The sequence below is a fragment of the Penaeus monodon genome, chromosome 16 (assembly GCF_015228065.2).
Source record: "Penaeus monodon isolate SGIC_2016 chromosome 16, NSTDA_Pmon_1, whole genome shotgun sequence".
Classification (NCBI taxonomy): Eukaryota; Metazoa; Arthropoda; class Malacostraca; order Decapoda; family Penaeidae; genus Penaeus; species Penaeus monodon.
Genome location: NC_051401.1, coordinates 3,978,044 through 3,993,043, shown reverse-complemented (window position 1 = coordinate 3,993,043; position 15,000 = coordinate 3,978,044). Strand labels below are relative to the sequence as shown.

General features: G+C 40.2%; 1 protein-coding gene across 1 annotated transcript in view; it reads right to left on the bottom strand.

Moving 5' to 3' along the window:
* Positions 1–15,000, bottom strand: part of LOC119582917 — a 52,403-nt gene that overhangs the window by 21,050 nt on the left and 16,353 nt on the right. The window contains exons 4-5 of the mRNA XM_037931428.1: positions 7,305–7,482; positions 4,118–4,268 (exon numbers count right to left, since the gene is read on the bottom strand). Coding sequence (XP_037787356.1) covers positions 4,118–4,268; positions 7,305–7,482 — 329 coding nt within the window. The remainder of the gene's footprint in view (positions 1–4,117; positions 4,269–7,304; positions 7,483–15,000) is intronic.

The following is a 15,000-nucleotide window of genomic DNA, read 5'->3' as shown; positions in this document are numbered from 1 at the left end:
TCTCTCTCTCCTCCCCCCCCCCCCCCCCTCCCCTCTCCTCTCCCTTCTCTCTCCCTCCCCCAATTTTTTTTTCTTCTCTCTCTCTCCCTTTTTCCATTCCCTTTTCCTTCTCTTCCTCTCTTCCCCTTTTCTCTCTCTCTCCTTCCATCTCCTTCCCCCTCCCTCTCTCTCTCTCCCTCCCCCCCCCCTCCTCTCTCTCTCTCTCTCTCCCCCTCCTTTCTCTCTCTTCTCTCCTCTCTTCTCCCCATCCTCTCTTTTCCCCTCCTCTCTTTCCCCTCTCTCGTTTTTTCCTTCCCCTTCCCTTTCCCCTCTCTTATAACCTTCGCCTATCTAACTATGGAAAAAACTCTTTAGTCAGTTATCTCCACACATACATTCACTACCCCCCCCCCACAAAAAAGGAAAAAAAAGGGGAAAAAATACAATATATACTGTACACTTCTCTCTCCTCTATTGTCTACTATAGAATTGGGGAAAAAATATAACAGAGTAGGAAAATAATGCTTTATGAAACCTACATACAAAGACAAACTTTTCCGTACTGTAGCTTCGCTTTAAAAAAAAAAAACTCTGGGCGGGAGAAAAATTGTTGCATTAAATTGCATTTTCCAACGACATTAATTTTAAAATTAACATTTTATTATTAAAATATATTATTTTTTTTTATGTTAAAATATATATATAATTAAAATTTTTTTTTCTTTTTTTTTTTTTTTTTTTCCCTCTCTTTTTCTTTGCAATCTCTCAGGCAATGTAAAAGACATGCTCTATACTCAAAGTTATAAAGGTAGTACTATATTATAAACGTCTTTCAAATTGTAAAATTTTCCTAACACCATACGTATTTATTATCATTATTATTTCATAAGGATACATATCAAAAAAGGGTTTAAAACCGTAGGAAATGTTTTAAACCCTTATAATCAGCAATTTTAAAATCTTTAAAAATTCAGATAATCTCCTTGCCCTGTACGATCCAAGTGGCGATAAATAGGCTATCATGAGAGTATAATTATTCCCTTTTATTAACTCTATTAATTGCCCCATACCCCCCCCCCCACCCATCAGAAAATTCTTAAAAGGGATGGTGAATGTAACAACTTTTTATATTTCAAAACCCGGATTATTTTCTACGGACTCCCCATAAAAATGCTTAGTTCATGACACTACATGATTACGTCATAATAACATACTCATTAGTAAACCATTATATATATATCGCACGCTAAACTACATCATTCTATACACAAAACCTTCATAAAGCCAAGCTATTTCACAATGAATCTCACACAAAAAAAATTAATTCAAAACATAACATTAAAAAAAAACACATCAAACATTTAGAAAAATTGGAGAGAGAGAGAAAAAATCTATATTTCTTTTTCCCCTAACAATATATTCCCGTTCTTTATATCGGGGTTGCAGCATCCAGGAGCACACTTCACTTGATGAAATATGTCAAATTTGCTGAACTATTGAATAAAATCCCTTTCTTGTACAGGTATACGAGAGAGAGAGAGAAAGAAAAGAGAAAAAATAATGAGGTCTTGTAGAAATGAATATTAGAAGGAAAAAAAGAGAAAAAAAAAGAAAAAAGGAAGAAAGAGAGAAGAGAGAAAAAAAAAAATAAATAGAAAATGAGATAAACACAAAAGAGGAGACTCAACTAAAAGCCATGTTTACGATTCTTTATATCAAAAAATGAAAAAAAGAAGAGAAAAAAAGTTGCTTCGAAAACAAACTCCATATTTTTTTTTTTACGATCTCTTTGTCTCGTTTTCTCTGTGTAAGTGAATCACCCCTTTAACGAAGCACTTATCTGAGTAACGAGCTTAATTCATTTTGGGGTCTTCATAACATTTAATCCCCCCACCCCCCTTTTTTTCCCCAACCAACCCAAAAGCTGTCAGGCAAAGGGACGTTATAACAACACGCTAGGGTACCTGTGCGTGTTATTTGCATCCACACTTGCATTTGTATAATGATAATGATGAAATTGCGCATCAAGCCTGTCTGCTGTTTCACTCGTCACATGCCTATTAAGATGGACGTGATGTAGTTTTCGCCTCGTTAACGGGAAGGGAGATGAGAGGACGACTGTTATTATTATTATTATGTAAAAGAAAAGAAAAATAATCTTTGTGCTTTTTTTAATCATTATTATTATTGTTATTTTTTTTTCTTTCTTTCTTTTTGGGGCTTTTTGGAGGTAAATAGGTGATTGGAAATGGGTTTTTGATATCGTCCGATTACCAGGCTTAATTTAGTACTAATAACGATAATGATTATAAAAAAATCGTCATGATGATAATCAAAAATGATAATATTAATATAATATAATATAGAAAACAACGTATACGCAAACACAGCAACCAGAACAAAAATAACAACAATAACAGCAATCACAATGACAACAAAAATAACAACGATAACAATAACAACAGTACCTGAAAAGAAAAATCCTGGTAAAAAGTAACACGCCTCCTCCTCCTCCTCCTCATCATAATCATCAACGTCATCGTCATCATCACCATCTCCATCATCATCATCATCCAGTTCGTGCACCAGTTATGCACAAATGATATAGCAAACAAGCCAGCAACAAGAGAACAAACGCAGGCACCGACACCGTCCTTCCTCGGCAAACACAGTTAATAATGACAACAAACATACCCTTTCTACTTCTTTTTTTTTCTCTCTCTCTCTCTTTCTCTCTCTCTCTCTCTTCCTCTCTTCTTCTTCTCTTCTCTCCTTTCTTCTTCCCTCTTCTCTTCTCTTCTTTCTTTCTTTCTTTCTTTTCTTTCTTTCCCCCCCTTTTTTCTCTTCCTTCCTCTTTTTTCCTCTTTTTTCTCCTTTTTTCCCTTTTTGCCCTTGCCCTTCCCCTCTCCCCCCCCCCCCCAGCTCCTTAACCCCGCCCACCCTACCCCCTTTGTCAACACTTGTACATAAACCCTACTGTACTAATAACAATCCCTTGAGGCAGTTGTCTTAATATGACTGCTTGTCCGAATAACTGAGGATTTATTTTTTTCTAATTATGTCTTTTGTTTTTCTTTTCTTTTTATATGTGTGTTTTCGTTCTTTCGTGTGTGTGTGTGTGTGTGTGTGTGTGTGTGTGTGTGTGTGTGTGTGTGTGTGTGTGTGTGTGTGTGTGTGTGTGTGTGTGTGTGTGTGTGTGTGTGTGTGTACTGTTTTGTTTTATACGAGAAGATACCTAACCTCTGTCTCTATCTGTATGTCTGTCTATCTCTCTATCTGTCTGTTTCTCTCTTTCTCTCTCTTCTTCTCTTTCTTTCTCTTTCTCTTTCTCTCTCTCTCCTTAGCCCGTCTGACTGCCTACCAGCCTGCCTGCCTGTGTTTGTCTGTTTGCCTAACTGTCTGTGTCTCTGTCTCTCTCTGCCACCCTGAATACAAGGTTGTCACCCTCCCTCCTCCCCTCCCCCTTTCCTCCTCCTCTCCCTCACTCTTTCATTCCCTTAGAACACTAGTGGGAACACACAGTCCATGAATGATTTCGAGTGAGGGGAGCAGAAAGAGGGAAGGAGGGAAGGAAGGAGGGAGGGAGGGAGGGAGGGAGGGAGGGAGCAGGAAGAGGGAAGGAGGGAGGGAGGGAGGGAGGGAGGGAGGGAGAAACGGGATTTGGCCTCTGAAAAGAAAACACCGACCTGGAAACCTCCTTCTCTGTCTTTCTTTTTGTCTTTCTCTTCTCTCGCTATGTGTGTGTGTGTGTGTGTGTGTGTGTGTGTGTGTGTGTGTGTGTGTGTGTGTGTGTGTGTGTGTGTGTGTGTGTGTGTGTGTGTGTGTGTGTGTGTGTGTCTGACTGTCTGTCTGCTGTTTGTCTGCCTGTCTGTCTCCCCCACACACTCACACTCACACGCACAAAACCACTCACGCACCCCCCACCCCCCCAATCCACCTCGAACACACACACATTCCAAACCCCAACAAACCAAGCACTCTCGCGCCCACCACACGACCCACAACTCCCGCCCATCCTATAGGCAACCCTCAAGGACTCCCATCAAGGACTCTCCCCAAGGACTCAGCAGAAGGAACAACCCGCAAGGACACCCCCCCAAAGGACTCCCGCCCCCAAAGGACGTCCCCTCGATCTCACCTCAACAGCTGGTAGACGAGCATGCAGGAGAAGATGGAGACAAGGATCCCTATAACGGAGAGGCCGAACAGGGCGCGGAGGCAGGAGTACAGAGGCCCGTGGATCACGTCGCAGTTGATGCCGTTGCTCACCAGGGAGAACACGTAACGCACTGTGAAGAAGGGACGGCCGTTAATGCTCTGGGGAAAGTGAAGCTGGTCATCAGTGCACTTGGAAGAGGTAGTTGGTCGATAATGCTCTGGGAAAATAGAGTTGGTTGTTAATGCTCTGGGAAAATAGAGTTGGTTGTTAATGCTCTGGGGAAAGTGAAGCTGGTCATCAGTGCACTTGGAAGAGAGAGTTGGTTTGTTAATGCATTGGGAAAAGAGAGTTGGTTGTTAATGCTCTGGGAAAAGAGAGTTGGTTGTTAATGCTCTGGTCATCATGCACTTGGAAAAGAAAATAAAGTTGGTCATTATACATTGTGAAGGTGGATTGGTTATTAAGTCATTGCGCAAACTTATTATTAATGCACTGGGAACAGGAGTGTGTGTGTGTAGGGGGTTATCAATGCTTTGCGAAGGAGGGTTGATTACAAGACACTGTGCACTGTGAAAATAGTTAGGAAAATAGGATAATAAAACTGGTCACGAGTTTTGGAGACAAGGTTAGTTATTAATGCTGTGGAGACACAGGGCTGGTAATGGACATTTACAGTAATTATGATTTACGGTAATATAAGTAGTGGAATTTGGGGGTAATTAAATCGACGGCAATGCAAGAAGTTTAATTTAGTGTATGATGTAATTATCGGCAATGTAAGTGCTGTTAGTAGAAATTAAGAGCATAATTTAATCAGCGGCAACATAGGATGTGTCATTTAGAATATGATATAATCGTCGATGATCCAAGCAGAATAATTTAGAGAATAATGCAAATAACGGTAATGCAAGAAGTATGATTCAGAATATAGAATAATCAACGGTAATATAACTAATGAAATTCAATTTAATGTGGTTCGATGAACAAAAACAATGACAAAGACGAACTGAAACACAGCCACAACAACAAGAAGAGAGAGAGAGAGAGAGAGAGAGAGAGAGAGAGAGAGGAGAGAGAGAGAGAGAGAGAGAGAGAGAGAGAGACGAGAGAGAGAGAGAGAGACGAGAAGAGAGAGAGAGAGAGAGAGAGAGAGAGAGATGAGAGAGAAGAGAGAGACAGAGAGAGAGAGAGAGGAGAAGAGAGAGAGAGAGAGAGAGAGAGAGAGAGATAGAGAGAGAGAGAGGAGAGAGAGAGAGAGAGAGAGAGAGAGAGAGAGAGAGAGAGAGAGAGAGAGAGAAAAGTGACACTTCGAGTAAAACTAAACTCCTCATCAGTACTATAGCTGTTTCATTTCTTATAAGTCGCATCGTCTATTATAGTTTAAGGAGATTTCCCTAATGAGGAACTAAAGGCTTTTTTAGTATCTATATTAATCATTCTTATAGCTGAAACAATTTTTTTTGTAACTTGTAAGAACAGTGAGGGATTTCGTTCCATTCTTATTAAATGAAAAATATAAATTTCAGGCAAGGTTTGCACACCACAAGGCGATCACCAAATTGCAATTTTCCTTTATATCAACATAGATATATATATAACATATATCAACATACATACGGTGAGATTAATGAGTTACGTTGATAGTTCAAAAGTCACATATGTCAAGAAGTTCACATAACCAACAAACTATGAATTTGTATCAACGTTAGAAACAAATTCACAAAGTAATTATTAACACTACACTGTGGTATGTATACGGTATCTTTTTCTTATATAATTTTTTACTTTATATACGTTATATAATATTTTTTTTTACTTATATACGTTTATATCACTAATTTATACAATTTCTCCGGTATAATTCTTGACTTAAATGTTTATATATCTAAATACTGTTTTGACCATTCATAGTTATCAATATGACAACACAGGTAATCTATACACATTCGTTTTCAAAAGATACAACTAATAACACGAAAATAAAATAATATCCATAATAAAAAAATATATATTTGCATATTTACAAAAAAAAAAGAAGAGCTCGTCAATGCCATGCAGATACGGCTATACATATATTTATCCCTAATCAAATATGCCGACAGATGCAGAAGATGAATATATTATTTTTCACTAATTACTACTCAGCATCAGAGACATGATTATGCATAATGAATGTCATATCCTCATTACATATGCAGACTCATCTTGTACGACCTGTCAGTCAGGGATATATATATTTTTTATTGATAACTTATAAACCACAATGGAGACAGCTGACAGCACAAAAAAAACAACAACAACAAAACACGAGAACACGGAATTCCACTGCGATGTTCCTGAAGTTCAGCGATGCTAAATGAATCTCCGTTGGGTGAAATATTTAGCGTCTAAAATCTGCCTATATTTTCCTGAAGAGATCAGTACCCAAGCTTACTGGATTCTGTCTTAGCGCTGTCACAATGTTTCTTATATTACGAAGTCTACCCTTCTCTCTCTCTTCTCTCTCTTTTCCTCTCCTCTGTCTCTCTTTCTCTCCCCCTCTCTGTCTCTCTCTCTCTCTTTCTCCTTCTCTCTCCTCTTCTCTCCTCTCTCTTTTCTCTCTCCTCTCTCTCTCTCTCTCCTTTCTCCTCTCTCTCTCTCTCTCTCTTTCTCTCCTCTCTCTCTCTTCTCTCTCTTTCTCTCCTCTCTCTCCCCTCCTCTCTCCTCTCTCTCCTCTCTCTCTCTCTTTCTCTCCTCTTCCTCCCTTCTCTCTCTCTCCCTCTCTCTCTCTCTCTCCTCCTCCTCTCTCTCTCTCTACTTTCTCTCCGCTCTCTCTCTCTTTCTCTCCTCTCTCTGTCTCTCTTTCTCTCCTCTCTCTCTCTCTCTCTCTCTCTCTCACTCTCTCTCTCTCTCATTCTCTCCCTCCCTCCCTCTCTGTATATCGCCGTTAACTATATTATTGCACGTGTCTATAACTACAATGTATTAGTACCTCGGAATTACGCATATTTTAAATATTAGTCTCATAATCTTACCTTTGATATTTGCACTTCAAAATTGCAAGTTGAGGCCACTATCATAGTACATGTCAGTATAAGAACACTGTATACGGCACAGACACCAGGCTCCTTATTATAGTACACATTCAGTATACCAACACTACACACAACACAGACATTACACTTACCATCTTGCGTCGGGTCCAGAACACCTGTGTAGGGCGTACATGTACAAGACTGCGAGTGTGGGAAGAATTCACACTCCTGCAACGTCTGCAATCTGTTCATGTGCAGTACAGTGGTAGTTACAGTCACCACCACACACAGCACGGCACAGACTAAGCACAGACACCCACTCAACTTGATCTGTAAAGCGACAGAATTTACATTAGACAGATGCATTGTCGTTATTATTATTATCAGTAATGTGGGTCAGTTTAAGTGTAAGTGTGTGTGTGAGTGTTTGTCGTGTATATGTTTGTGAAAATAAGTGGTTTTGTGTGTGTGTGTGTGTGTGTGTGTGTGTGTGTGTGTGTGTGTGTGTGTGTGTGTGTGTGTGTGTGTGTGTGTGTGTGTGTGTGTTGTGTGTGTGTGTGTGTGTGTGTGCGAGCGTGTGTTTGTGTGTGTGTGTAAATACAGTATGTATGTATACATTTATGAATGATTATGTATATGTAAGTATATGTATGTATGTTTGTATGTATTGTATGTATGTATGTGTCATATATAACAGACTGCGTGATCAAAAAGTACGAATTATTAACTATAGATATGAAATGTTTGATAATCATGCACGATTGTTCTGTCATGCAAGTTGCAGATCACTCCGGACACACAAGGAGTGTCATGCAGAATTCGTGCATGTTGAAACTTGCACAATGTATCATGAAAACTTTCCGTTGGTGCTTTGGTACCGTGGGTGATCGATTGACCTTTGTCAGCTGAATTATTTCTCTCTCTCTCTCTCTTCCTCTTTCTATTTCCTCTTCTCTCTCTCTCTCTTTGCCTCTTTCTCTTTCTCTTTCTCCCTATCTCACTCTCTGTGTCCCTGCTTCCCTCCCCCCCCCTCTCTCTCTCCCTCTCGCCCTAGCTCTCGCTCTCGCTCTTTCTCTCTCTCTCTCATCCATATTCATCATATATATATCTCCTTCCTCACCCCCTCTCTCTTTTTTGTCATTTTTCTCTCTTTCTGATAATTCTGATTCTATTTCTCTCCTCTCCTCTGCATCCTCTCTCTTTCTCTTCTCTCTCTTTCTTCTGTCCGTCGTCATCTCTCTCTCTCTCTCTCTCTTCGTTTCTTCCGTCCTTCTCTCCTCCCTCTCTCTTCTCTCTCTCTCCTCCTCTTCTCCTTCCCTTCTTATTTACGTTCAGGAAAAATCAGAGGATGTGCGACGTTGCGAGAGACGAGTGACAGATATTTGTCAAAGCACTAGATCGATGTACCTGACACACGAGCGTACTTTTCATTATGGCAGTGCGTGCATATGGGAGCGAGTGAATTTGTTCATGTGGAGGAAGATTGCTATGAGGGATGGGTGGAGCGAGCGTGTGCGGGAGGAGAGTGAGGAAGAAGAGTGGACGATGAGTGATGTGTCATAAGGCACAATATGTATATGGACGACGAGGAGTTATTATGATGTGAGGTGAGGGCAGTGAGATGGGTCGGGATGGGCATTATGTGTGGCTGGAGTGATTGATTGTTAGGGGAGGGGGAGTGTGTGGTGGAGGGGAAGCAGGAAGGGAGGAGGGAGGGGAGAGAGGGAGAGAGAGAGAGAGAGGAGAGAGAGAGGAGAGAGGAGAAGAGAGAGAGAGAGGAGAGAGAGGAGAGGAGAGAGAGAGAGAGAGAGAGAGAGAGAGAGAAGAGGAAAAGAGAGAGCGAGAGAGAGAGAGAGAGAGAGAGAGAGAGAGAGAGAGAGAGAGGGAAAGTGAGAGAAAGTGAGAAAGAAAGTGAGAAAGAAAAAGAGAAAAAAAAGAGAAAGAAAGAGAAAAATAATGAGAAGGAGAAAGAACAAGAGAACAAGAGAGCGAGAGAAAAACAAAAGAGAAATCGAGCGAACGAGTGACAAACAGACAAACAGACCAGAGTAAGAGACAAACAGAGACAAACAGTCTACATGAACGTGTTTTGGCAGCGGGGAATTGGGACATAAAACCTCCAAACAGCTGACTGATGATGTGCGCAAATACGAGAAGCTTTGCTGGAATTACTCTGCCAAGGCAAGAGTCACAAACATACACTCGCGGTGCACACTTAAAAGTACACTTAACAGTACACTCTCGCCACACCTTTAACCCAACACAAACACACTTTTCCCCGCCTTCAGCGTTTATTCAACAAGTTCTCCTGAAACACATGATCAACACAGACACACAGACCAGACACACACACACACACATACATAAACATACATACATACATACACACACACATACATACATACATATATATATATTATATATATATATATATATATATATATATATATATATATATATATATATATATATATGTATGTATATATAAATGAAAAAACTAACAAACGAATCAGCAAATAAATAAATAAATAAATAAATGAATGACATACACTAAATAAAAAAAACAACCACATGACTGAATCCACAGATCAAGAAATATACAAATAAACAAACAAAATACAAAAACAAACACACAAACACACAAACGAACGAAACCAACAGCTTTGAAACAAAAAACAAAACGTCATCCTCCCCCCCTTCCCCCCCTCCCCCCCCACCCTCAGCTCCTCTCTGCCGTCTCCTTGCACCTAAACCTTGCAAGCAAAACAAAGGGAACTGCAGGAAAATCTATCAATCAACTCAGGAGATGAATATCTCGTCCGTCTCAGTCCCTCGCGAGAAGGTGAAGCAATAACATCCATATTTGCAAATATACGACCTCGCATACAATCACAGTTGCAAATATACGACCTCGCATACAAACACAGTTGCAAATATACGACCTCGCATACAATCACAGTTGCAAATATACGACCTCGCATACAACCATAGTTGCAAGCATACGAATACGCGAGTATGAATATTTGCAAATTTACGGACACAGGCATTTGATCATGTTTACAAGCATTCGAACGCATGCAAAATTGCATTTGCAAAGAGACAACCACGGTAAAATTGTATTTGCAAATATACGGACACGTGCATAAGATAATTTCTGCATGCACTTTGCAACTATACAAACATACACAAACTCATAATTGCATACATATCGACTCACATAAACTCATTTGTACATAAACTCGCATAAAACCATACTAACAAACATACCAACACATTTTATATATACGAACAAGATCATCTTTACAAACATACTAAACACAAACGCCAGATAACAGACAAATAAAGACAGCTTTTTCAATATCCTGCAAGCTAGGGAAAGCGCTGGCGAACATAACGGAGAGCTGTTTCGGCAAATTACTCATATCCATATGCAAATTCCTATCGTGTTTTAAAAGGGGAGTCTTAAACCTTCCATTCCTTTTAAGAGTGTGAATTTTCGTCGTTGAATACGTGTGTTCCTACATAAATACACACATTGACGTTCTCGTTAAATCTGTCTATATACCTACCAAGCTACGGTAGTTGTTTGTCTATGTAAACATGTTTGTTGACACGCCCACATACGTACAAATATTGATCTTTATGGAGCCGTCTATAGGACTATCTCTTTAAATCTATAAATCTTGGAAAGCAGCTATCTACCTGTCTCTTTGTTTTCCTGACGATCTATTTACTTACCAGTTTATCTACCTATCTATCTATCTATCTATTATGTTTATCTATCTATCTACATCTACTGAACCGCTCTATCATTTATCTATCTATACACACACACACACACGCACACACACAAACATACACACACACACACACACACACACACACACACACACACACACACACACACTGTTTATCTATAGCTACTAATCCATCTACCTACCTACCTATCTATCATTCTCCACATACATACATACAGCCAGACAGACACCATCCATCTATCCATCTATCTACTTCCAACCTATCTACCTACACAACACGAGGAAAACATATCTGCCTTTAAATTGAACATTAAAAAGGTTTACCCCACTTTATTCGTTATTTTTCCGCTGTGAAAGACATACAATCAACAATCTCTACAAATAGATAGAGGAACATTTAACATTCAAATTCCTCGTTCCCTCGGTATAAACACAGTCATTCCCACAATCATTATAAACATTACTGCACCATCAAGGGAGATTCACGAGCAACATATGCAACTATTGAGATGCTGGATGTACAGATTTTGGCTCCTTGGTCGGCACAGAGTAACTGATCCCGTATTGAGAGAAAGTTGAATAGCGAGAGGGGACAAAACAAGGAAAAAGGGTGAGGTAAGTGTGTAGCGGATAAAAGGGAGGAAAATAAGAGGGTGAAAGAAGGGGGGAGGAGGGGGAGAGGGAAAGTGGAAGGGTAAAGAAGGAAGGGAGGCTTTGATACAAGGAAAAAATATATATTTATTTGAGAAGGGAAAAAGGCGAGGGAAGGAAGGAGAGAGGGAGGGAGGGAGGCCAAGAGGAAGGGAGAAAGAGAGGGAGTGGGAGAGAAAAAATAACAGAGAGAGAAAGAAAGAAAGAAAAAAAGAAAGAAAGCAGGGCGAGAGAGGTGGAAAGCGAAAGAAAGAAAGACATAAAACAGAGGGTTGAGACAGCTAGGAGAATTGTAAATATGGATAAAGGGTAGTAAGTGAAATCAGGGGAGCAAAGTCCGTAGATTTGTTTGGTTTGTTCGGGTTTCTGTTCTGATCGTCTAGTGTGTGTGTTTACCTTCATCCACATATATACGTGCGTGTATATATCAATATTTGCGTATGTGCGTGTGCGTGTGCGTGCGTGTGTGTGCCTGTGTGTGTGTGTATGTGTGTATACATAATATATATACATACATATATATATATATATATATATATATATATATATATATATTTATATATATATATACATACATATATATATAAAAGAAGAGTAATCTACCAAACAGCTGACTCTCAAAAATGTCACAGACTATATCTTCCTCACAGCAAACATAACAGTTAGGAATGATACTGCAAACCGGCCATCAACAACAACAACAAAAAGATATCCTCTCCTTCTTCCTCTTAAAAAAAAAAAGCTACTGTTGACAAATTCAACAATAAAATCCCCTCTGCTTTTTCCTGACAATAACATCAACAAAAATATCATTTCTGCTTGTTCTGTGTTTCATTGCAATTAGCTTACAACCCATAAAAATGCCATTGTTCCTATATCATTTCCACAACGGAAAAGAGGCGTTTGTTCAGCCTGTCTATCAACTGTCTATTATTCTGATTGCCCAGCACTGCTACGTTTTGAAATGCTTATTAACTTTGAGGGGAAAAAAAATAAAATTAAATAAATCTACTTTATATCCGTCAACAACAGAAATTATTTTTTGTGATTTCAGTGCAACAATAAAAAGAGAAAAAAATAAGAAAACAAAAAAGTATTTACTATTTCTCATCCAACCATAACAAAGAAAAAAAAAACGGAAACTAATATCAATATCAATAAAAAAAAGTTTAATTAAACAAAAGAGCACTCAATAAAAGCAGATGTATCCAATGTACTTTTCCCCTTTGCCAAAGTTCTAGCTGTATCGATGGGTCCTCATTAAGCGCATAATTACTACACTAATGGAATAATCACGCACTCAGGACAAGTGGCAGAGAGGTTCATATACTTTCCAATCTTAAAAAAAAAAAGTGAAATAAAAAAAAACATTTCAATATCAAATCGAATAGAAATAAAAACACGTTAGCTTTTCATCTGAATATTTCATTATATCAATTGACAACACAATATCCAGAAAAAATACTTTTCATCTGAATTTTTCCTTTTTAAAAAAAATTTTTTTAAAAAAAAAAAAAAAAAAGGGGGGGGGCCCCCCTTTTCCCCCAAAAAAAAAAAAAAAAAAAAAACCCCCCCCCAAAAAAAAAAACCCCCCAAAACTCTCCCTTTTTTGGGGGGAAAAAAAAAAAAAAAACCCTCAAAAACCCCCCCCAAAAAAAACCCTTCTTTCTTTATCCTCTCCCCTCCTCTCCATTTAAAAAATCCCTCTTTTCTATTTCCCCCTCCTTTTTCCTCCTTCTCTTTCTTATTTCTTCCTTTTCTCTCCCCTTTTCCCCTTTTTTCCCCCCCCTTTTTTCCCCCCCCTCTTCTTCCCCTTTCCCCCTTTTTCCCCCTTTTTTCCCCTCTTCCTTTTCCTCTCTCTCTCCCTTCTTTTTCCTTTTTTTTTTTTTTTTTATTCCCCCCCCCCCCCCCCTTTAGACTTTGGGGGGTCAAATTTAATAATTCGCAGCGGGATAAAGTGGAGGATATAGTTTTGTTGAAAGGTGATAGTCGCTTCGTTTCAGTTGAGAGAGAGAGAGAGAGAGAGAGAGGGAGATAGAGAGAGGGAGATAGAGAGAGGGAGAGAGAGAGAGGGAGAGGAGAGAGGGAGATAGAGAGAGAGGGGTAGAGAGAGAGGGAGAGAGAGAGAGAGGGAGAGAGAGAGAGGGAGAGAGGAGAGAGGGGGGGGAGAAGGGGGGAGGAGAGAGGGAAGAGAGAGAGGGGGGGGGGAGGAGAGAGGGAGAGAAGAGAGGGGAGAGAGAGAGAGGGAGAGAGGAGAGGGAGAAAGAGAGAGGGAGAGAGAGAGAGGGAGAGAGAGAGAGAGACTGACAGACAGCCCGACACATACAGAGAGCAAGATAGACTAGGAGATCCCCAAAACATTTAAAAAAAATACTCCCCTCCCCCCCCTCCAAATCCTCCCCCCCGTCCCCCACCCCCCCCCAGATCAAAAACCCGCGATCAAATATCTTTCTTTTTCCTACGAAATCATCAGTAATTTCACCAGCAGTTGTTGAGCAGTTTTGCATCGTGGGCGAGGAGATCAATGCTCTTGAAAACGCAAATATCGCCCGACCTTGCTAAACGCTTCGGCACAAAGTTTATGAATAACGTTTGATTGTAAAAGGGAGCAAATTGAGAGAGAAGGGGGAGAGAGAGAGAGAGAAGAGAAAAGGGGAGAGAGAAAGAGGAGGAGAAGAGAGAGAGAGAGAGAGGAGGAGAGAGAAGACGGAAGAAGAGGAAGGGGGGGAGAGAGAGAGAGAGAGAGAATATAACGTTTGATTGTAAGGGCATGCAATTGAAGAGGAGAGGGGGGGAGAGAGAGAAAGAGGGGGAAAGGGGAGAGAGAGAAAAAAGAGAGAGGAAAGAAGAGGAAAGAGAGAGAGAGAGGAAGGAAGAGAGGAGAGAGAGAAGAGAGAGAGAGGAAGGGGAAGAGAGAGAGAGAAAGAGAGAAGAGAGAAAAGAGAGAGAGAGAGAGAGAAAAGAGAGAGAGGAAATAACGTTTGTTAAGACAATATTAAAAGTCGAGCGGGAAGAGAAAGAGAGGAAGGGGGGAAGGGGAAGAGAGAGGGGAAGGGGAGAAGAAGGGGAGGAGGAGAGAGGAGAGATGGGAAAAAGAGGGGAAAAAGTGAGAGGCAGAAAGGAGAAGGGGGAATTCGTTTGATTGTGGGCATGAATCTGGTAACAGGCCCTTTCCCTTTGCAAAAATTTCTTTTGGAAGGGGAAAAATTTTAAAAGGTTTTTTTCCCCCCCCGAAAAGAAATTAACAGAGGGAAAAAAAAATAAAAAAAGGGGGGGTTTTTTTGTGGGGAGAAAATTTTTAAAGCGGGGTTTTAAAAAATTTTGTTTCGGGGGGGAAAAGAAAAGCCGGGGGAGACCCGGGGGGCAGGAGGGACACGCCCCCGCAGCACGGAGCACAAAGAACGCACGCACGCCCCCGGCGCACACACACCCCCCACAC